General features: G+C 36.5%; 1 protein-coding gene across 4 annotated transcripts in view; it reads left to right on the forward strand.

Annotated features, from left to right (window-relative positions):
- Positions 1–21929, forward strand: part of ACAP2 (ArfGAP with coiled-coil, ankyrin repeat and PH domains 2) — a 160503-nt gene that overhangs the window by 50296 nt on the left and 88278 nt on the right. For 3 of the 4 annotated variants that reach the window (XM_042999276.1, XM_042999279.1, XM_042999275.1), the window contains exon 2: positions 12052–12109. In XM_042999276.1, coding sequence (XP_042855210.1) covers positions 12052–12109 — 58 coding nt within the window. Of the gene's footprint in view, positions 1–12049; positions 12110–16136; positions 16220–21929 lie in introns of those variants that run through there. The other variant, XM_042999278.1, reaches the window with a different exon arrangement.

Genomic DNA, 21929 nt, shown 5'->3' on the forward strand with positions numbered 1-21929 from the left:
TGGGGCTCTCCCTTAATTGTCTCATTTCCTCTCCTGCATCTCTTCCCTTTGCATGTTCTTTTTTTTTTTTTTTTTAATTTAAAAAAAATGTTTATTTGTATTTCAGAAAGAGAGGGAGAAATGGTACACAAGTGGTGGGAGGGCAGAGAGAGAGGGAGACACTGAATCTGAAGCAGGCTCCAGGCTGTGAGCTGTTGGCACAGAGCCCGACATGAGGCTGGAACTCATGAGCTATGAGATCATGACCTGAGTGGGGCTGGAACTCATGAACTGTGAGATCATGACCTGAGCCAAAGTCGGACACTTAACTGACTGACCTACCCAGGGGCCCCTCTTTTGCTTGTTCTGTTTCAGCCATACTGGCCTCCTTGGTATTCCCTTAACACACCAGGGCTGTTGCATTGGTGTGATATTATGTCCATAACATCCTTGTCTGTGTGGTTCACTTTTTCAGGCTTTGCTCAAATGTCACTTTCTCAGTGAGGACTATCTTGACCACCTTATTTAAAATTGTAGTTGTCCCTGCCCCCTGCTCTGCCCCCCGACGTCTGTTTTACCTTTTGTTTTTTTTTTTTTTAACGTTTATTTATTTTTGGGACAGAGAGAGACAGAGCATGAACAGGGGAGGGGCAGAGAGAGAGGGAGACACAGAATCCGAAACAGGCTCCAGGCTCTGAGCCATCAGCCCAGAGCCCGACGCGGGGCTCGAACTCACAGACTGCGAGATCGTGACCTGAGCTGAAGTCGGACGCTTAACCGACTGAGCCACCCAGGCGCCCCAACCTTTTGTTTTTTTAATAGCACTTAGCACTTTACAAAATACTATTTAAATGACTTATTTGTTATGTTTATTGTTTATTGACTGTCTTCCTCTTCCAATGTAAGAGCTAGGAGAGCAGGGAATCTTTGTTTATTTCATCTGCATATCCCAAGCAATTGATACTTGGTCTTGTTTGTTGTTAGAGAAAAGGAAGGGAAATCTCAAGTTTCTTCATTTGTCTGAATTTTTCTAGTAGTGGTTTTTAAAAAGTTGTTCAAAAAATTCCCCCTAACTTTAGTATAACTATTTTGGTTCTTCTCTTTGGATGTTTAAGGATTCTATTTGATTATGCATGGTAGTATAATTTTGTGGTGGTGTTACAGTGAATTCCTCCTTAGCTCCTTTGAGGTTTCTTTCAAGGCTTGTTTTAGAAATCCTATATTAGTGTATATTCTAGTGTTATATTACAAGAATTTCCCATTTCTCTCAACTTTAAAAGAAGTCATAGGTCTACAAATGGTTAGGTAAGGTGTATAGGCTCATTCTTGTATGTGGAAAGAACTGACTTTTTCAAAATTTCTTTCATTGTAAGTCCAGTTTTGATGTTTAAGCAATTATTTGTGTATTCTTTTTTATTTTCTCTAAAGACTTTTATAGTAACATCTATATGAGGCTGTAGAGGCAGATTGGAATAACTAAAAACTGGAGCAAGAGGGAACTGGAGAATTACACATAAATACATGTACACCGAGATGCAGGCATAACCGTCATGAGTGGCCTTGGGCTTCAGATTATGTAATTGTTCTTAATGTTTTGATTGTTTTAATACTGCATCTATGCATCCAATAAACAAATGTTTACTTGGTAACTAAATAAACTAAATGGACCGTAGTTTCTGCTCAAGGTCTCTTAGTTTGGGCAACAAGACCAATAGTTGGATTTATCATATTGAGTGCCAGGTGCTCTATTTGATGTGAGTATGGGGTGCTTTGTGGAGGTGGTGGTTTTGAGGTGCTCCTTCCACTGAGGAGAAGGTACTTCAGTGTCACAAGTTTACTAGCCTGAAGTTCATGGTATGACCAGTGTCTTTAAAACCCTGAGCCTGTTTATTAGGCTCTTAAATTTGTAGTCTTCTGGATCCTGTTTACAGATCTTGTAAAATTGCAGGGTTTTAATGGAGATGAAATACTACTCTAAACACAGCCACTCTACTTTCATTTCATTCATTAACTTTCATTTAACAGTTCTGACATTCAGCAGTTTGCTAAGGTTTCTTCCAGTTCAGGATTCTGTGACTCTGGGATTGTAGCTCATTTCCTGTTAATGTTTTTTTCTCTTTTTTAGTTCATATTACTATTCTGTATTCTTCTCTTAATATAACAATTGCTATATCATACATGCAGGCGCCATGCAAATTATAAAACAGTGAAAATATATGGTGAAATTATTTTCATTATGGACTAAAGCAGATTTTTTGTTGTTGTTGTTGTTAATGGAGAAGCCTGGAAAAGTTATAGGTGTGATTTGGTTAGCAGCCTAAGACATGTCCCCGATAGAACCCTGAAAGACCCTTTATGTAGTTATTTACCTGCTCTGATTTACAGGATATCCTGTGGCTTAAGTACCATTTCCAGTTCCTGAAAAGAACAGCCATGAAAGGGGGAATATGGTCTCTGATTATACTTTTTGACATTTTTGTCTGGGCTTGGCCCTAAGTGTCCCTACAATCTTGCTCCTTTCTCTCACTGTGAGTCTGCAGATAGGCCCATCTTATCTGAAATACTTGGTCATCCTGACAGTATTATCAGTTACAATGTTCTTTCCTCATAGAGATCTACTCTCCCCCTGTTGTGTACCATGAAGTTTACAGTGCTCTCTTCTCCCTAAAGGTATTGACCCTGACATGCCACTGATATGATAAGCATTGCAGTTTAACTGCTCTTGTTGAACATTTGATTTTAATTCTTTAAACAGTGACGGTAACTACTTTATTTTCCTATCATGTCAAAACCTACTACGTAGTGATAAGATTCTTGGGAATGGACCGACTTGTAGAAAGTCAATTAAAAAATTTTTTTTGAGGTATACCTTCCTAAGTTTATTGTGATTTCAAGACAAATACATTTTTCTTCAGCTTTTATTTTTCTGGGCTCAGTTGAAAGCAACATTATGTAGTAGTCTCTAAGTTTGTAGTTTTTTCCCTTAACCCTCTGTTTTTTCAGATTAAAGTGACCTTACCCCCTTTAGATGACTATACCTTCATTCTAGCTTTACACCCTTGACTGTGAAAACTGGAAGGGACTATTAACCGGTCATCTGTCACTGTTGACGTATGGATCCCAGCACAATAGAAGGACCATGTCTTCTTCCACCACCTTCTTTTATGGCACAGTAGAATGATGTTAACTCCCACTGTAATTATAGTGGCATTTCAGCTGCTTGCATATACTAACTGCCTGGACAAGAAATTCAGGCTGTTGCAGGAGGATGAAATGGAAACAGCTTTCTAACATAGTACTGATTTTTTATGAGGAAAAAAAAAAAGGACTTCCTATCTGGTAAAAATAAAACATTATCAGTATTTCCTTTGAATGTTTGCTATGGGCTGTGATAAAAAAATAACTTTATTTAGAGTTATTTCTATAGAGATCCATGATACCCCTGTTAAGGAGAGAACCTGGAGCCCTAGGAACAGATGCTTCTGTACTTACTCCCTTCTCCCATCTACACTTCTCTATGCAGAATGGTGATTTGGATACTATTTTAAGAGTGCTACCCTTTTTTTTTAGTGATAGACTTGGACTCATAGGGTTATTGACACTTGAGTAATAACTTGAGTGTATGCTGTTCATTCGCCTGAACCATACTGTTTGCATCTCCACCATGGGCTATGGTTTGGTTGCTTCTTTAATTATGCTCCTTTCTGGCCTGAATGGTTTTATTTTGGATATTGTGTTATCGGCAGGAGAGGACATGAGGGGAGAAGGGTACGTGTTCCTTTAACTACTTTTGTTTTTTGTTTGTATGTTTATTTTTTTGGGGGGGAGGGGCAGAGAAGGGGACAGAGGATCCGAAGTAGGCTCAGTGCTGACAGCAGCGATCCTGAGCCCTATGTGGGACTCAAACTCACGAACCACGAGATCACGACCTGAACCAAAGTCGGATGCTTAGCCGACTGAGCCACCCAGATGCCACAACTACTTTTTTTTAGATTTACTTTTTTTCATGAGGAAATGGTAGAATAATGTTTACAATCTTTAAAAAAATAAATATAATGGAGTTCACTCAGAAAGATATGTGTGTGGACAAAAGATAAAATCATTTTTTTCCTGGGGTTCCTGGGTGGCCCAGTCAATAAGACATCTGACTTTTTAAAAAAAAATTTTTTAAGCTTTATTTATTTTTGAGAGAGAGAGAGACAGCGTGTGCGCATGAGTGGGGGAGGAGCAGAGAAAGGGAGACACAGAATCCGAAGCAGGCTCCAGGCTCTGAGCTGTCACCACAGAGCCCAATGCTGGGCTTGAACTCATGAACCGTGAGATCATGCCCTGAGCCAAAGTCGGACACCCAACCCACTGAGCCACTCAGGCACCCCAGACCTCTGACTCTTGATCTTAGCTCAGGTCTTGATATCAGGGTCATGAGTTAAAGCCATGTGTTAGCATTTGCGTTAGGTATGAAGGCTACTTAAAAAACAAATTAAAAAAAATTTTTTCCCTAAAATGTTAAGCTGAACAAAAATTTTACAAAAAACCACCACTATCTTCCCCGATACTTATGATCTTTTAGAAAGTACGTAGAGGAGACGTTTGAAAAAGATGAATGACTTAACAATATAAATTTTGGTGAGGGTTTTCATCGCTTATAGGTTTTTCTTTTTTTCTCTGTGTTGAAAGCATGAATGAGGACCTGGGGGAAATCTTGCTTGGGAGAAGATAATCAAATCTAGGTTCTAATTTTCCTTTGAATGCTTATTCCGGGATAATTGATTGTTAAGATCCGGAGGTAATAATAAAGATAATCCAGTCTATTCCTCTCTTTGGATGGATGAGATAACTGTGGTTTGGAGAGATTAAATTATGTTCTCAGGGACTCATATTAGTTGGTAGAGAGTTAGACTAAACTCTTGATTTCCATTTCTAGTCTGTGTTTTTTACAATACAGATTACCCATTACAGGACTGAATTTCTCATGGGTTTTGCCAGGTTTGCTCAGTAGACCAATCTGAGCAAATAGGAGCAGTTATAACGTTTCTAACCTAATATTGGGCAATAAAGACCTTTTAATTTCATTGAGACTTCTCAAAAATAAAGACTTAGTCATTTTTAAAAGGTGACTCAATATTGATATGCAATAAACATGCATTCAGAGCCTTAATACTTCTTTGTACTGATTGCAGAGTTGGCTCTGTTTGTTCTTAGAAGAATCACACAGAACTGACCTTGACGACCTTGGAAAACCAAGTGGATTTTCAAATAATATCTTACCATGTAGTATAGCACTGTGGCCTAGACTGAAGTAATGAAGTTAGGAAAAGTGTGTTTGACGTACAATTTTTGGAAAATGGCAAGAGTATTGAAGTGTTTGTAATTTGGACTTGCTATTTTATTTGCTGTTTTAACTTTTTTGCTTCTTTTTCAAACCACTTCAAATTCATGTGGGAAGTACGTGATTAATCTAATTACTGCTTCCTTCCCTTTTGGGCCCATAAAATGAAAATTAAAAGAGATCGTGTATTTTCTTTAACATACATAATTATAGCTGGTATTTATTCAATACCCAATGAGTGTCCTGCACTGTGCTGAAATTTTTATATGTATTTTAAAATTTATCATATAGCTCTATGGAAGAGAATGTCATTATCTGTATTTTGCAGATGAAATTGAAGCACAAAGAACTTGTTTGATGTTACATAGGCAGTAAGTAAAATATTGTATTCAAACACTGGCTCTTTAAAAAAAAAAAAAAAATCCATCCCATTGCCTCTCAACATGAAGGTGTTAAAGAGACCCAATTCTAAAAGACCCAGAATTTACTGAACAAAGGGGTGGCTATTCACATTACAAAATGATTTAGTGAGAGATTTATTTTAAAAAGCAGATTTCCAGGGTGTGTACTCTCTGTGTTCTCTGGTCAAAAATGTAGAGGGAGCCGTCTCATCCTACAGCCATCTCTAGTTTTGGTCATCTAGCTTTGCCACTTATTGAGACAGGGCTGCCCTTGGGGCAGTGGACTATCCCTGATCCAGCCATTGTCCTTTCTTTGCAAAGAATAAATAGTGAAGCATTGCCTGCAGTAGATAAAGCTCTTGAGCTGAAAGAGGAAGTTGGTTGGGGATGGTAGGTGCCATGATGGGTATATAGGCAACTCCTCTCAGTATCTAAATGGTTATTTAATGTATATGCAACCTTTAAGAATGTATCTATTATATAAAACAAGGAATATAGATGTTAGTTTCAAAATCTGTACATTATAGTTTATTTTATCTTTGTTAATTCTTTAGAAGGTAGTTATTACTTAGAGTCGCAAATCCATCTTTGTTTAAATATTTAATCTTTAATATTTATGTGCGTATTAGTGATCTTGAATATCCTGTTGTTACATTTTAGATTGTGTCATCATGTGATCCAGTCTTAGATTATTAATTCCATTTTGAGGATATTGCCACGGTTCAAGTGGAAGTTAGGGGTTTTTTTTTTTTTTCCGTGTCTGTGTGTGTATGTGTTTAGGATTTCAAATGGATGGCTACAATTCTTCATCACACTTGTTTCTCTCAAATAATTTTCTTTTATAAAGAAAATATAGTGCTCATATTAGTCATACTATTTAGTTATTTTTATGGATCATTTTATAAAAATAGTGGTTTATAAAGGTTATTGCTACATCAGGGGTGTGCAATTATCTGGGTAGGGAGAGTTCTATTTTTGTGCTTCTCATAGAGCTTCATTTAATTCACAGCTGAAAGTGATCACCATGTGATTAGAAATGTCTCAGTGTTAATACTTGCTGCTAGATTTTTTTCCTATTCTAATTTTATGTTTTTAGTTAACTGTTTTCTAAGTTGATCATAAAACACTGTGATGCGGGAATAGATAAAATAATGAAGGTGTTATTAAAAGTAAAGTGACTTTTTTTTTCTAAATTATGGGCTTATTCAGCTTGTTAGGGTAGAGTCAACCAGAACTAAGTCCTAAAAATTATTTTCTTATATGTATTTTGTATATGAGAAAGGATTTTCATTCTTGTTTTTGTATTTAATATTCATAATAAGGAGTCAGTAAACTTTTCCTCTAAAATGCCAGATAATAGTAAATATTTCAAGGCTTTGTGGGCCATATGGTCTCTCTTCCTAAACTACTCAACTCTTCCATTCCATTATAGCATGGAAGCTGCCATAGACAATATGGCATGAGCTTGGCTGTGTTTCCAAAACACTTTATTTGTAGGCGCTGAATTTTAATTTAATATAATTTTCTTGTGTCATTAAATATTATTCTTTTGTTTTTTCCAATCACTAAATAATATAAAAACCATTTTTAGCTCATGGGCATAAAAACAGGTTATGGGGGTGCCTGGGTAGCTCAATCAGTTAAACTCTGGATTTTGGCTCAGGTCATGATTTCAGCTCATGAGTTCAAGCCCCACATCAGGCTCTGTGCTGACAGTGTGGAGCCTACCTGGGATTCATTTTTTCTCTCTCTCTCCGCCTCCCTCCCTCTCCCTCTTGCTCTTTCTCTCCCTCTCCCTCTCTCTAAAATAAATAAACTTTAGAAGTTTAAAGAAACAAAACAAAACAAAAACAGGCTATGGTCTAGACTTGCCTGAAAGGCTGTGGTTTGCTGAACTTTGTTCATAATAATCCTGTGAAACTTTGCTGATGGCCTTCTGTTTTTTCCCCTTTCTTTTAACATTATTTTATGTTTTGCTTAATTTGGTACTTAATCATGCTTTTGTTGTTAATATGTAAGTAACATTTAAGTTTTAACAGTTAAGAATTTTTTAATGATTTTTATTAAGTTTTAAGCTATGGAGGGTATGGTCTATAATATTGGCCTTTTTAACACCTTTCACATTTATAAAAGTTATATAGGTTCAATAGGTATTTGGGAGAGATGAAAAGGAATAATATCTGTTGTCCAATATTTGAAGGAATGTTGTATAGATTGTTTCATTTCACTCATTCATTCATTTATTAAGCATACATTCCAGGATGGTTCTCTTTCATTACAGAGTAGAAGTAATAGGGAGGAAAAACTCACCTCAGAATGTGGGGATAAGAGAAAGGAGACATAGAAGCTCTTATCATGTTCTTTGTGTCATGGTATATACTGTGGTCAGTGGTATAGACAGTCCCTCATTTAACCTTTACAAATCATTTAGGTATGTATTTCTTTACTCATTTTGTAGATGAAGAAACTTAGACAAAATATCTTCAGCTTAGAGAAGTGAATGATGGAGTAGGATTTGAACTGAGATGATGATATTTCTGTATACTTTTTATACTAAGGAATATTCAATTAACTAGTCTGCCTTACACATTAGCTTCTTAGATGTTACAACAAGTTTTTTTTTTGTTTTTTTGTTTTTTTTTTTTTTGCTATGACTACAACTTTTCACACATATCTTAGATGACCAAGAACAAAGACTTTTTTTTTTTAAAGAAATGGTGAAATGTTGAAGAACTCTAAGCTAAAGTTTCAGATTCTTTGACTATATGATTACAAAGGGCTTTACTTTATTTATTAAAACAATTTTTTTAATGTTCATTTATTTTTGAGAGAGAGAGAGAGAGATAGATTGCTTGCACACACGCGATAAAGAGGAGCAAAGAGAGAGGGAGACACAGAATCCAAAGTAGGCTCTAGGCTCTGAGCTGTCAGCACAGAGCCCGACATGGGGTTTGAACCCACAAACCACGAGATCATGACCTGAACCGAAGTCACACACTCAACTGACTGAGCCACCCAGGCGCCCCAGGGCTTTGCTTTTAAATGACATTTTCTCTTTTGTGTTTGTACTTCTCTTTAAAAATGTTGTTTTACAAAAGCAATTTAGAATTGTACAATGAAATACGATTGAGGAATATACATAAAGTTTCTGTCAAACTGTATGTTTAGCAGAAATCAGTGATTAAATCAAATCTTGACCTGGTCATTTCAACTAATTTGCTTGAAAGAAATTGAAGATGGGGGCTCTAGGGTGGCTCAGTGGGTCAAGCATCTGGCTTGGGCTCAGGTCATGATCTTGCGGTTCGTAGGTTGAGCCCTGCGTTGGGCTGTGTACTGACAGCTCAGAGCCTGGAGCCTGCTTCAGATCTGTGTCTCCCTCTCTCTCTATCCCTCTCCCCCTTGCGCTCTCTCTCTCAAAAATAAATAAATATTTTAAGAAATTGAAAAACCCAGAAATTGGAGATTGAGTAAAGGTAGGTTAAATAAAGGTAAAAAAGTAAATGAAGAACATTTTTGATAGAGTAAACAATTGTGGGGTTTCTTTCTTGACTCAACAAGCATTTTGAGTGTCTATACTGCTATGGGGAGCTCAGATGAGTAAGAGAAATGGACAGTGATAGAGACATGCATGAGGTGTTGTGAGAGCATAGGAGGGATGTGTAATCAAGCTGGAGTGGATGGAGGAAGAGATTCCAAGAGGCCCACCTCCTGAGAAGATGATGTCTGAATTTTTCCTTTTCTCCCTTTATTGGCTTTAAAATAATTGAAATGTGCATAGTTATTGCAAATTCTAAACAGTCCAGAAGTATAAGTGGTAAAAAGAGTAAATCCTATTTACGCTTTCTGCTTTCCAATCCTTATTTTTCAAAGTTATAGTTAAGAGATTGGTAAATATGCTTCCAGATTTTTGCCTATGCGTAAACCAAGAGGTTTTTTTCCTCCACAAAATTGGGTTCACACTATATATAATTTTGGAAGTTGCTTTTTCCCATATGTAATAGTCTAGCATGTATATGTTTCTATCTCAGTAGATAGAGATCAATCAATCTCATTTAAAAACTTGCTGCCTCACACAATGGGATGGATGTACCATCATTTGTTTACATTATTTCCTATTGTTGGACATGTAGGTTTTCAACTTGTTACAAACAATGAATATCTTTGTGCAGATATGTTTGTTTTCTTCTATGCATTAAGTTTTACATGGTAAGTAGCATATATAGGCAGGTGAAGGGAGTTAAGGTTAATGTGAGGAGAAAATGTTTTCTAGGAGAAGGGAACAATATATAATGTGAAAACACTGCTGAAGAAAATGACACTTTTAGTTAGGGGAGAAGCATTTCTGTTTCTCTGCTATGGAAGTACAGTACCTCTTGTTTTCTTGAACTTTAAACTGTTATGCTAGAGTATTTTATTTTGTGGAATAGGCATCTCTTTACTGAATAATTTATAGTTGTATACAATTTTCTTATTTTGGAGATTAAAAACTATTTTCCAGTAAATCTTACCAGATGGAGAAGTAGAATCACAAGCTGATAAAAATGGTTATTTCGGGGGCGGGGGGCATCTGGGTAGCTTAGTCGGTTAAGTGTCCGAATTATTCAGCTCAGGTCATGATCTCACAATTCATGAGTTTGAGCCCTGCTTCGGGCTCTGTGCTGACAGCTCAGAGCCTGGAGCCTGCTTCGGATTCTGTGTCTTCCTCCCTACCCCTTCTCCACTTGTGCTCTGTCTCTGTCTCTCTCTCTCTCAAAAATAAATAAACACTAAAAAAAATGATTATTTGGATGTTACACAGAGTTTAAGTGAGTAGTTCTGGAAATAGAACTTTTATCTTAGCTATCTTTTTCTTAGTCCTGGTGTCTAATTGAGAATTTCTTACGCAGAGTTCGAAATAACTTTCTGGGTGGTTAGTCCCCCACCGCTGTCCATTTGAAATACATTTAGGTTAATCCATAAAATAACTGCTGGGAAGTTGCTAGTTTTTCCAGTAGGTATCTGACAATGTGATAGATGGCTTAAAGTAGATGACTTGTGTTTTGTTATATCTTAACTCTTAAGTGTAAATTCTTATTACCCTAAAAAGTTTTAGTTGCTGTTGTTTTGTTCCAAATTTCCATTTTTGGAAGTTGCTTATAGTGTGTGGTATCAAGTACTAACTAAGTTTTATAGAAATCAGTAGATTTCTTAAAAATACATTGGAAACAAAATTGTTCATTAAACAAGGCTGACGTCTTTCTGAACTATTTATAAAAGTAAAAATTTTTCTTTTCTGGTTGTCAGGGATGCTCTGTTGTGGTTAGATGTGTTTTGTTAAATAGAAATCTGAGTCTTCAAAACACTAAAAATAGAACTACCTTACGACCCAGCAATTGCACCACTAGGCATTATCCGAGGGATACAGGTGTGCTGTTTCGAAGGGACACATGTACCCCATGTTTATAGCAGCACTATCAACAATAGCCAAAGTATGGAAAGAGCCCAAATGTCCATCGATGGATGAATGGATAAAGAAGATGTGGTGTATATATACAATGGAGTATTACTCGGCAATCAAAAAGAACAAAATCTTGCCATTTGCAACTACATGGATGGAACTGGAGGCTATTGTGCTAAGTGAAATTAGTCAGTCAGAGAAAGACAAAAATCCTATGACTTCACTCATATGAGGACTTTAAGAGACAAAACAAATGACCATAAGGGAAGGGAAACAAAAATAATATAAAAACAGGGAGGGGGACAAAACAGAAGAGACTCATAAATATGGAGAACAAACTGAGGGTTACTGGAGGGGTTGTGGGGGGGTGGTGAGCTAAATGGGTAAGGGGCACTAAGGAATCTAGTCCTGAAATCATTATTGCACTATATGGTAACTAATTTGGATGTAAATTTAAAAAAATTAAAAATTAAATAAAAAAAAAAGAAGTCTGAGTCTTTGTTAAAGCTCAACGTTTAGAATTTCTTCCTCATTAAAAAGAAATCAAAACACATGCTAAATACTTCTAATTAGTGTTATTAATATGAATAATATGAATGCTTTGAGTCAGCCTAATGTTTTCTCTCATTACCTTAAACAATAATTATATTATCTATTCTATGTTTATGAAATGTTTATACTTCATCCTAAGGTAATTATTATCAATGTGAAGTGTAATTTTTAAGCATTCATATCTTTTGTCATTTAGAGTTATTTTTCAGCAATAAAGTATATATTTAAACAAATGATAACTTAGTGGGGAGGGGAAACCTGGAAGGTGGTTGTGGGGAAGGACTGGTGGGAGGTGCGGGGCACTTAAAAAATAATGAACACATGATAACTTACTTCATATTTACTTTTTCTAGGGCTGCTTTGGAAGAAGTAGAAGGAGATGTGGCAGAATTGGAACTAAAACTTGATAAGGTGAATTTTACGTAAAAATTTTTTTTAAAGCATTAATCTCGTTTTCTGTAAATAATGATTTGTGCCTTTAATACTAGGTGGTTCATGTTACTTCTTTTATCTCTTTGACGGTAAATGTCATTATTCCAATTTTACACATGAGGAAATTGAGGCTATAGACATAAAATAGCTTGCTGAAAATCTGAGTGCCAGAGCAAGACTTTGACCAGTAGCTGACTGCAAAGCTAACTAGATATCCTTTATATTGTTGGAACTTTGTTTTCTTCTTTTCCATCAAAAAGATTGCATGTATCTTTTTGATGCTTAATGGTTTTCATACATAACCTGACCATTCTTGTTTATAAATGTGGGTTTGGATACATTAAACATAAATAAAATTTAAAATATTGATTTGATTTTTAAAGCTAATGCCATAAATATTTAGTGTATACTTAATAATTGATATTAAATGGTTATATTCTATGTAAGGGTAAAATGTGTATTGATTTCTATCTTCTGTATTAATTATTGATAATCTTTTTTGTCTCTACCCAAGCAACATTGCTATATAGCAGGCAGCAATATGAGAATGAGTAAGACATGGCATCTGATTTCAAGTAACCATTGTTTAGTGAAATAATCTCTTAAAATTTATGGAGTTAAATCAGATGCACATACTCGAAATACTTTTTCTGAAAATAACTTCCTACTTGTTTGTTATTGTAAATTGTATTACTACATAAAGCAGTGCTTCTCAAACTTCGCTGTGCATAGGGATTACCTGGGGATCTTGTAAAAATACAGATCCTGATTCAGTAAGTCTGGGGTATCTGAGATTCTGTGTTTCTAATGAGATTCCAGGTGATGCCAATGCTGTTGTTGTCCCATGGACTGCACTTTTATAGCAAGGATATAAAACACATACTAGTTAAACTAAAGGTTTTCCAATGTTTTGAAATCATGAAATGTATGTATATAATGTAAACAGTATAGAAACCATATAAAGTAATAGTATTAGTTATGAGTTTAAAACCAAAAGTTTAGAAAATGTTTACTAATAGCTTATTTTTCTGTACTATAGTTTTCAAAACACTTTGATATGCAGTATATTTATTTTTTTTAAGGTTTATTTATTTATTTTTGAGAGAGAGAGCATGAGTGGGAGAGGGGCAGAGAGAGAGAGAGGGAGACACAGAATCCCAAGCAGGCTCCAGGCTCTGAGCTGTCAGCAGAGCCTGACGTAGGGCTTGAACTCATGAACTGTGAGCCCGAGTCTGATGCTTAACCAGAGCCACCCAGGTGCCCCAATATGTTTTTTGATTTTTACAATAATTCTGTGAGTTAGGTAAGACAAGTGCTACTATTCTTATTTTATAGATGAGGATACCAAAGCCCAGAAAGTGAAGGGGACTTGCTTCAAATCAGAGTTAGAAGAGGCAGAACCAGGGTTAGGATTCATATGTTTTTATTCTTAGTTCACTGCTTTTTTTTTTTCTTTTAAATTTTTTTACTTTTTAAAATTTACATCCAAATTAGTTAGCATACAGTGCAACAATGATTTCAGGACTAGATTCCTCAGTGCCCCATACCCATTTAGCTCATGCCCCCTCCCGCAACCCTTCCAGTAACCCTCAGTTTGTTCTCTATATTTATGAGTCTCTTCTGTTTTGTCCCCCTCCCTGTTTTTATATCATTTTTGTTTCCCTTCCCTTATGTTCATCTCTTTTGTCTCTTAAAGGCCAGCATTTGCACTACTAAGCATTTATCCACGGGCTACAGGTGTGCTGTTTCGAAGGGACACATGCACCCACATGTTTAGTGCTCTTTTTGTTCAGTGCTCTTTTTGTGCACCACTGTACTTCTGGGTCTGTGTTGGGATAGCACATGCCACTTGGATATTTATTTTAAGGAACACAAGTGTCTAGGCAAGTGTTTTTTTAAAAACTTACTGTTACAATTCTTGGTGAGGATATTTTCAAAAATTTTATTTTCTCTTTAAAATTATATGTATGGGATTATTATTGTTATTATTATTTTACCCAGAGGTATTACATGTATTTTAAGCACTCTCTGAAACAAAGTTTTCACACCTTTCGGGTAGGCAACAAAAGATGTAGTCTTGATTTTCTGGTAGATTTATGAAAGAGTATGTAGAAAGGCGAGGCTTTGTAAAGAATCCCAGAGTAGATTATTATGGGTATCTATTCTTTTTGGGTAGAACTACATGTAAATCATATGAAACATTTGTATGTTTGGGGGTATCCTCAAAATTTAAAGCATCTAAACAGAATCCACTAACAGCATTTTTGTTACTGATTTTGCTTTTATGAGCAGCTCTTTCCTGCTTTTATATCAAATTTGGTTGGGGTTGAGAGACTGGTAGAACCTTAAAACAAAAAGATTCAAATTTAAAACAAGTTATCAAAGTATTGGCAATTAGTACTAAGGTCTCTAAGCCCTTTCTAGAGTATTCATTACCCAAAGGGCTAATAAGAGCATCATAGAAATTTTGACATTTTAAAAACTATTATTTTTCACCTGAATAGACGTTCTATAGTTACTTTTATATTTCTCTAGCTTAAGATCTTGATTTCTTGTAAAACGTACTTCTCCCAAATTCTTAAGCTATTATCTATCATTTTACTTTAGAATTTTGGGGCGTTAGCATAGAGAAGAGAACCTGAGAGGAGCAAGAAATGGTGTTATTGAAGGTGGTGGCATTGAACGACTTGTGGAGGGGAGGGGTTGCCCAAGATTGGTTCAGTGATTTCATAACTTTGTGCAGGGCAAGTTCCACCTGTAATATCATTGTAAATCATGCCATCAACAGGTTAAACTAGCTTGATGACTTAGCTTATATTTATTTTGTTTGTAATATATGCTGCCAATAGTTAATACTCCTTGTGGAAAATAATGCTTCACGAGTGGCATTGTTCTGCTGGGTCCAATTATTTATCCATTTTGCCAGGTATTCTGGCATTGACAGAACTGTGGAGTATCACAGTGGCCATCTAGATGTAATCTCTGTATCTGTTGCATCTTTTCACTGGAATGCTTGCTCCCTTTTTGTTAAGCAGATACTTTTTATTTTTTATTTTATTTAAAAATTTGTTGATGTCTATTTGTTTTTGAGAGAAAGGGGGAGAGAGAGAGAGCGAGAGCGAGAGAGAGAGAGAGAGAGAGCGAGAGACAGAATATGAATGAGCAGGGGAGGGGCAGAGAGACAGGGAGAAACAGAATCTGAAGCAGCTCCAGGCTCTGAGTTGTCAACAGAACCTGACGCAGGGCTCAAACCCACAGACCACGAGATCATGACCTGAGCCAAAGTCGGATGCTTAACCGACTGAGCCACCCAGGAACCCCAAGCAGATACTTTTTAAATCACAGCTTAAGTACTACCAAACTTAGTTTCTTTTTCTTGTATTGCATTCTTTCTTTCACACATTTCCATTGAAATTATTATAATATTATCATTGTCTTTGGATTGTAGCATGGTTTAATAGTTAAGAACACAAAGCCTGGAGTAAGGCTGCCTGCGTTTGAATCTGGCTCTACCACTTACTAAGCTGTATGACCTTGGGCAAGTTCCTCAACCTTACTAGGCCTCAGTTTCTTCATCTCCAAAGTGGATAAAATTGGAGTATCTGTCTCATAGAGTTATTAGTAAGGTTATATAGATAAAATGTTTTAATATATGTTAAATGCTTAGTATGGTTCTTAGCACATGGTAAATTCTAAATAAATGTTAATCATGGTATCTCTTCAACAAATTATTAGCTTCTTGAAGACAGATTGTCTTTGAAGGATAAAAAAAAACCCTCGTTTGATGTGCATTTACTATGTGTCAAGTGCTAAATTTTACTTGTATCTCCAACTGTCACAACAATGTTGCACAGTTAGCATTATACCCAATTTGCACATGAAAAAAAATGAGACTTAGGCTGTTACTTACTCCAGGGCAGTCGGCAAATAAGTTGTTGATATTCTCATCATTTGGAAAAGTACCTATGACATACTTATCACTTAGTAAAATCTTCCCTCTTTGTAGACTTAGATTATTCATTTATACCTGTCATCAGTGTCCTCTACTAAGGCGAAGTATCAAGTCAGTCCTTCCTCAGTGGCTGCAGTGTAAGTATGGTTCAGCAGTATGACAATTCCATAGTCTCTCCAGCTCCTGTGATAGTGACCTCTATTCTAATTCTGATACCTGTTCTCATGGCCATAGCTATGCCTTACCTTTCAGAGTTCTCATCTCGGAAATCTGGAATGCTGATCTCTTACTTTCTTACTGGAGTCTCCAGTCCTTCCAGTTCTCATTTCACTCCTGCTTCTGTTCTTCAAGCTTAGCCAGCCCTCTCGTCTTTCAGGTTATAAACTTCTGATATTTTAGACCCCTTTTAAACTTACTGCCCTTTCAGTGCATTTGGGGGGGGGGTAGTTTTTGGAGATAAAATTCACTTAACATAAAATTCATCTTTTAAAGTGTACGATTCAGTGTTTTCAGTGTATTCACAGTATTGTGCTACCCTCACCAGTGTCTAACTCCGGAGAATTTCCATTACCCTAGAGAGAAATCCTGTGCCTATTAGCAGTCACTCCCAATTTTCCTCTCCGTACATCCTCTGGCAGCCACTAATCTATATTCTGTCACTATGGATTTGCGTATTTTGAACATTTCATATAAGTGGAATCATAATTTGGCCTTTTGTGACTGGCATCTTTTCACTTACCATGTGTTTTTAAGGTTCATCTGCCCAGGTTGTAACCTGTTCCAGTATTTCTTTTTTTTTTTTTTAATTTTTTTTTAACGTTTATTCATTTTTGAGGGACAGAACATGAGCGGGGAAGGGGCAGAGAGAGGGAGACACAGAATCTGAAACAGGCTCCAGGCTCTGAGCTGTCAGCACAGAGCCCAACGCGGGGCTTGAACTCACAAACTGCGAGATCCTGACCTGAGCCAAAGTTGGACACTCAACCGACTGAGCCACCCAGGCGCCCCTCCAATATTTCCTTTTTATGACTGAATACTATGCCTTTGTATGGGTATACCACATTTTGTTTATTCATTCATTATTTGATGGACATTTGGGTTGTTTCCATTTTTTAGCTAATATGAATAATACTGCTATGAACACTTTCAGTCTGTTCTTAATTTTATTCCGTCGTTATTTTTCTTCTGGAGGCGTTCATTATCCTTCCATAACACCTACTCTACAGAATTCTTACTATATTAGCCTAACAATTTATATTCTCTGTGTCATATCTGGGCTATAAAGCCCTACAGGAGAAGTTACACAACTATTTCGTGAAACCAACTGGTGGAACTACACATTCTTGGAATTCTTGATGCAAAGCAAATTTTCCAAGACTCATTCAGGTTATCTTATTATCTTTAACAGCTATTTTACTTCCCTGTTTTCTCAACATTTATCACTGTGTTCTTCTTTCTTAGTAGATGACTTTGACTCTGTCTTCTTTTTGGTGGGAACACATTTATTTCTTGCTCCTAATCTAGAAATTTATTTATTTAAAAAATTTTTTAAAGTCTTCATTCATTTTTGGGAGACAGAGACACAGTGTGAGTGGGGGAGGGGCAGAGGGAGGGGAATCACAGGATCTGAAGCAGGCTCTAGGCCCTGAGCTGTCAGCACAGAGCCCCAGCGGGGCTCAAACCCATGAACCGTGAGATCATGATCTGAGCCGAAGTTGGACACTTAACCGACTGAGTCATCCAGATGCCCCTAATCTAGAAATTTAGAATCTGTTCTTCTCTTTTCCCACTTTGCCTCCCATTTGAATGATAAAAGTATTCCTTTTCCTATGTAATTCCAAACTCTTAATTTCTTAGGACTTTGCTTTAGCCACTTTTCTCTTTTTTTTCCCTCTATCACCTCTTTATTTTAAGTAGAAAGTGTTCAAGTTTCCCTTGAACAAAAACAAAACAAAACAAGACACACAAACCAAAAGCAAACAAGAAAACTCTGACAAGGAAACATAAATGTTTAGTAATTACCATGTGCCAGTAATGTTCTAAGAGCTTTATGTGCACTATTGTGAGAAACAAGCCCACTGACCCAATCAAAGGAGGATGCAGAGACTCGGAGCAAGTGAAGAGAGGCTGTAATCGATGTTCTTACAAGTGTGTCTGATAGATAGGCACACTTGGGGCAGTTGCAGCAGGCAATTTATCTCCTAGGGTACAAGTCCCTCCCCTGATTGCTCTTTGGCTGAGTACTACAGAGGTTACAGCCTTACCCGGAAGCCTTACACCTATGCCCATGTAAGGCAAAAAGTTGTCTGATTGGAACAAATGCACATTCCTTGAGGTGACTCAGAGACTTCAGTTCTTTGGTGCATGCTCATTGCAAAGCCTGGAAGAACCAGGAAGTGAAGTGTCTCAGGGTTTGGGACTCCACTGTGTGTGGAGTTGGTACATGTTTCCAATAGGTTGTAAACCTATTGTTAACTGGAAGCATAGTTTTTATTTGGTATTTCTTTAAAAAATTTTTTTTAATGTTTATTTATTTTTGAGAGAGAGAGACAGAGCATGAGCAGGGGAGGGGCAGAGAGAGAGGGAGACACAGAATCCAAAGCAGACTCCAGGCTCTGACCTGTCAGCACAGAGCTTGACATGGGGCTCGAACTCACAAACCTTTGAGATCATGACCTGAGCCGAAGTCAGATGCTTAACTGGCTGAGCCACCCAGACGTACCTATTTGGTAATTCTGAAAAAGAATCATTTCAGTTACTTCTCACATCATCTTAACTCTTTTATAGTAACCTGATATGGTTTGGTACCATTGTGATCATATCAGACAGAAGAAACAAGTTTGCAGAGGTTAAGGTCATTCAGGATTATTTAGATGGTTAATGACAGCAGTAGAATTTGAACCTAAGCTGACTGAACCCAGAACCCTTGTGTTTTTATCCATATTGTTATACTACCAACCTCTCTTTCAGTTTTTATAGAACATTTCAATTTAATTATTTTTTAACTACTTAATTTGTTAAATAAGTATTTAATTTGTTGAATACCACCTGTGTGACACAAAACTCAAAGGTAGAGAAATCAGTGAGAAATTAGTCCTCCTCTAATCTCTTTCCTAGAGAACACTTGTGTGTCCTTCCAGAAGTTTTCTGACCATATAAAAGATTTTAAGTATTTGTGTTTCTCCTCTCCCCACTCCAACAAAAATATTAACACTGTTCTACATTTTACTTTTGGAAAACATATATCTTGGATTTTGGTTTTTGTTATTAATTATAGAGCTGCCTCATTCTTTTTAAAGGGTGAATTGTATTTCATTAATGGATATATCATAATTTATCCAGTTGTCTACTGATGGATACTTAGATTGTTGCCTGTATTTTACTGTGGCTGCAGTGAATGACTTCACATGTGTGTCATGTAGCTTATGTGAAAATGTATGTGTATAATACTTTTCTAAAAGTGAAATTGCTAGGTTAGAGGGTAATTGTTTAAAATTTTGATAGCTCTTGCTAAACTGCCTTACATGGAAATTGTACCAATTTACATCCCCTCCCCCCAAAATGTGTGAGAGTGCCTGTTTCCGCATACCTACCCACTCTACAATAGCAAATTACCAAACTTTTGATCTTTGCTGTTCTGTAAAAAACAGTATTTTGCAATTTTTAAAAAAATTATGAGTGAGATTGATTTTTTTTTATGGGTATAGGATGTATTTGAATTTTCTGGGAATTATCTGTACATATCTGTCGACCTTTTTTCTTTTTTCTTTTTTTCTAGTGGCTGGTTTGCTTTTCAAAGATGATTGTATACCCTTTCTTATAGCAGGGAAATTAGTCCCTTGTGATTGTTACTAATATTGTTTTCCCATTTTATTGTTTTTCTTTTGACTAAGTTTATTGTTTTTTTCTTATAGAAATGTTTTATGTTTTTGTAGTTGAATTGATGTTTCTGCTATGATTTTTGAGGTTTGCATCTTTCTCAAAAAGACTTCCGTTACTTTGAGATTATAAAAAATATTACCTCCTGTTTTCTCTTAGTTTTCTCATTTAATGTTTCATGCTTAAATCTTTATTCCATGTGAAATTAATTTGAGCATTTGGAATTCAACTTGGTTTTTTGTTTTCTTTGTTCCCCATTAGATGGCTATCTAGGATCCGTATGTCATTTATTGGATATCTACCCCCCCCCCCCCCACTGGCTGGAAGTACTGCATATTTGTATCTGTTTCTTGACTCTGTTCTATTCCATTGAACAGTTTGTCTATTCACCTCCATTACCAGACTTTTAACTACTACACTTGTATAATACATTTTAATAATATATAAGGCTGGGGTGCCTGGGTGGCTCAGTTGATTAAGTGTCTCACGGGCTCAGGTCATGATCTCCCAGTTTGTGAGTTCAAGCCCCACATTGGGCTCTATGATGACAGCTCAGAGCCTGGAGCCTGCTTCAGATTCTGTGTCTCCCTCTCTCTCTGCCCCTCTCGTGTTCTCTTTGTCTCTCAAAAAATGAATAACGTTAAAAAAATTTAAAAAAATATAAGGCTTATGTCCCCATCTCATTAATCTTTTTGATTTTTTTCCGTCTTCTTGCATGTTAATGTTTACTCCATATGAATTTTAGAATTAGTTTTTCTGATTTTTAAGACATTATTTTTTGTAATTTTCTTTTTTGTGTGTGTTTGAGAGAGAGACTATGCGCACATTTGCATGAGCAGAGGGAGGAGCAGAAAGAGAGGATAGAGAGAATCCCAAACTGTCAGTGTGGAATCTGATGCGGTGCTTACTCTCACAAACTGTGAGATCATGACCTGAGCCCAAATCAAGAGTTGGACACTTAACTGACTGAGCCAGCCAGGCACCTCTATTTTTTTGTAATTTTCTACTTGTTTGTTTGTAATTTTCAAACTGTTTAGAAGACTAATTTCTGCCAGCATTTCTCATAGTGAGTTTTATGAGATGTTGTTTCTATGAGAATGCTTCCTGTGAAGAGAATTCCACATCAAATATTTTTGAGAAATGTTACATATTATACTCTTCTAGGATTCACAGTACACATGAATATATATCAGAAGCTCTTTAAAGTTCAGCAATAAAGAAATCTGTTTAGCTTTTTAAACCTAGAGTTTGCCAGGGGTGCCTGGGTGGCTTAGTCGGTTGAGCGTCCGACTTCAGCTCAGGTCATGATCTTGCAGTTTGTGGGTGTGAGCCCCGCTTCAGGCTCTGTGCTGACAGCTCAGGCCTGGAGACTGCCTCGGATTCTGTGTCCCCCCTCTCTCTGTCCTTCTCCTGCTCATGATCTGTCTCTCAAAAATAAATAAACGTTAAAAAAAAATTTAAAAAAAACCCTAGAGTTTGCTAGATTTGTTTTATCACAGAATCCTTATTTTAGTATAGGATGTTCTTGTAGGGTATTCTGTAGAATTTATATGCATATATTGAGCTATCATTTTGTCGTCTTCATCTATAGTTCATAATTTACTGTAACCTAACAGCCCCCAGTCAGTTTCTCTTAAAATATTCTTGCCGGGGATGCTGGTGACTTTGCCACCAAACTCAATAGATGTTTTTTAAGTCTTTTTAAAACTTGACTTTTATGAGTTTTCGAACCGTTCATCATCCATCTTTTGATACAATGTTCTTTTTTCTACTTTGGTGAAATTATTCTCTTGCTTTTTCTCCTACTTTCCCTCTTCCTCTTTAGTCTCCTTTGTGTAGTTTTCACTCTGCATCTGTCCTCTGCTCTCTGTCTAGGACATAACACTGTAGCACTGATACTGTATATTTTTTGATGCCTTCTGTATCTGTATCTACAGTCTTTTTTGAGTTGCAAACATCTGTGTTCAT

The sequence above is a fragment of the Panthera tigris genome, chromosome C2 (assembly GCF_018350195.1).
Source record: "Panthera tigris isolate Pti1 chromosome C2, P.tigris_Pti1_mat1.1, whole genome shotgun sequence".
Lineage (NCBI taxonomy): Eukaryota > Metazoa > Chordata > Mammalia > Carnivora > Felidae > Panthera > Panthera tigris.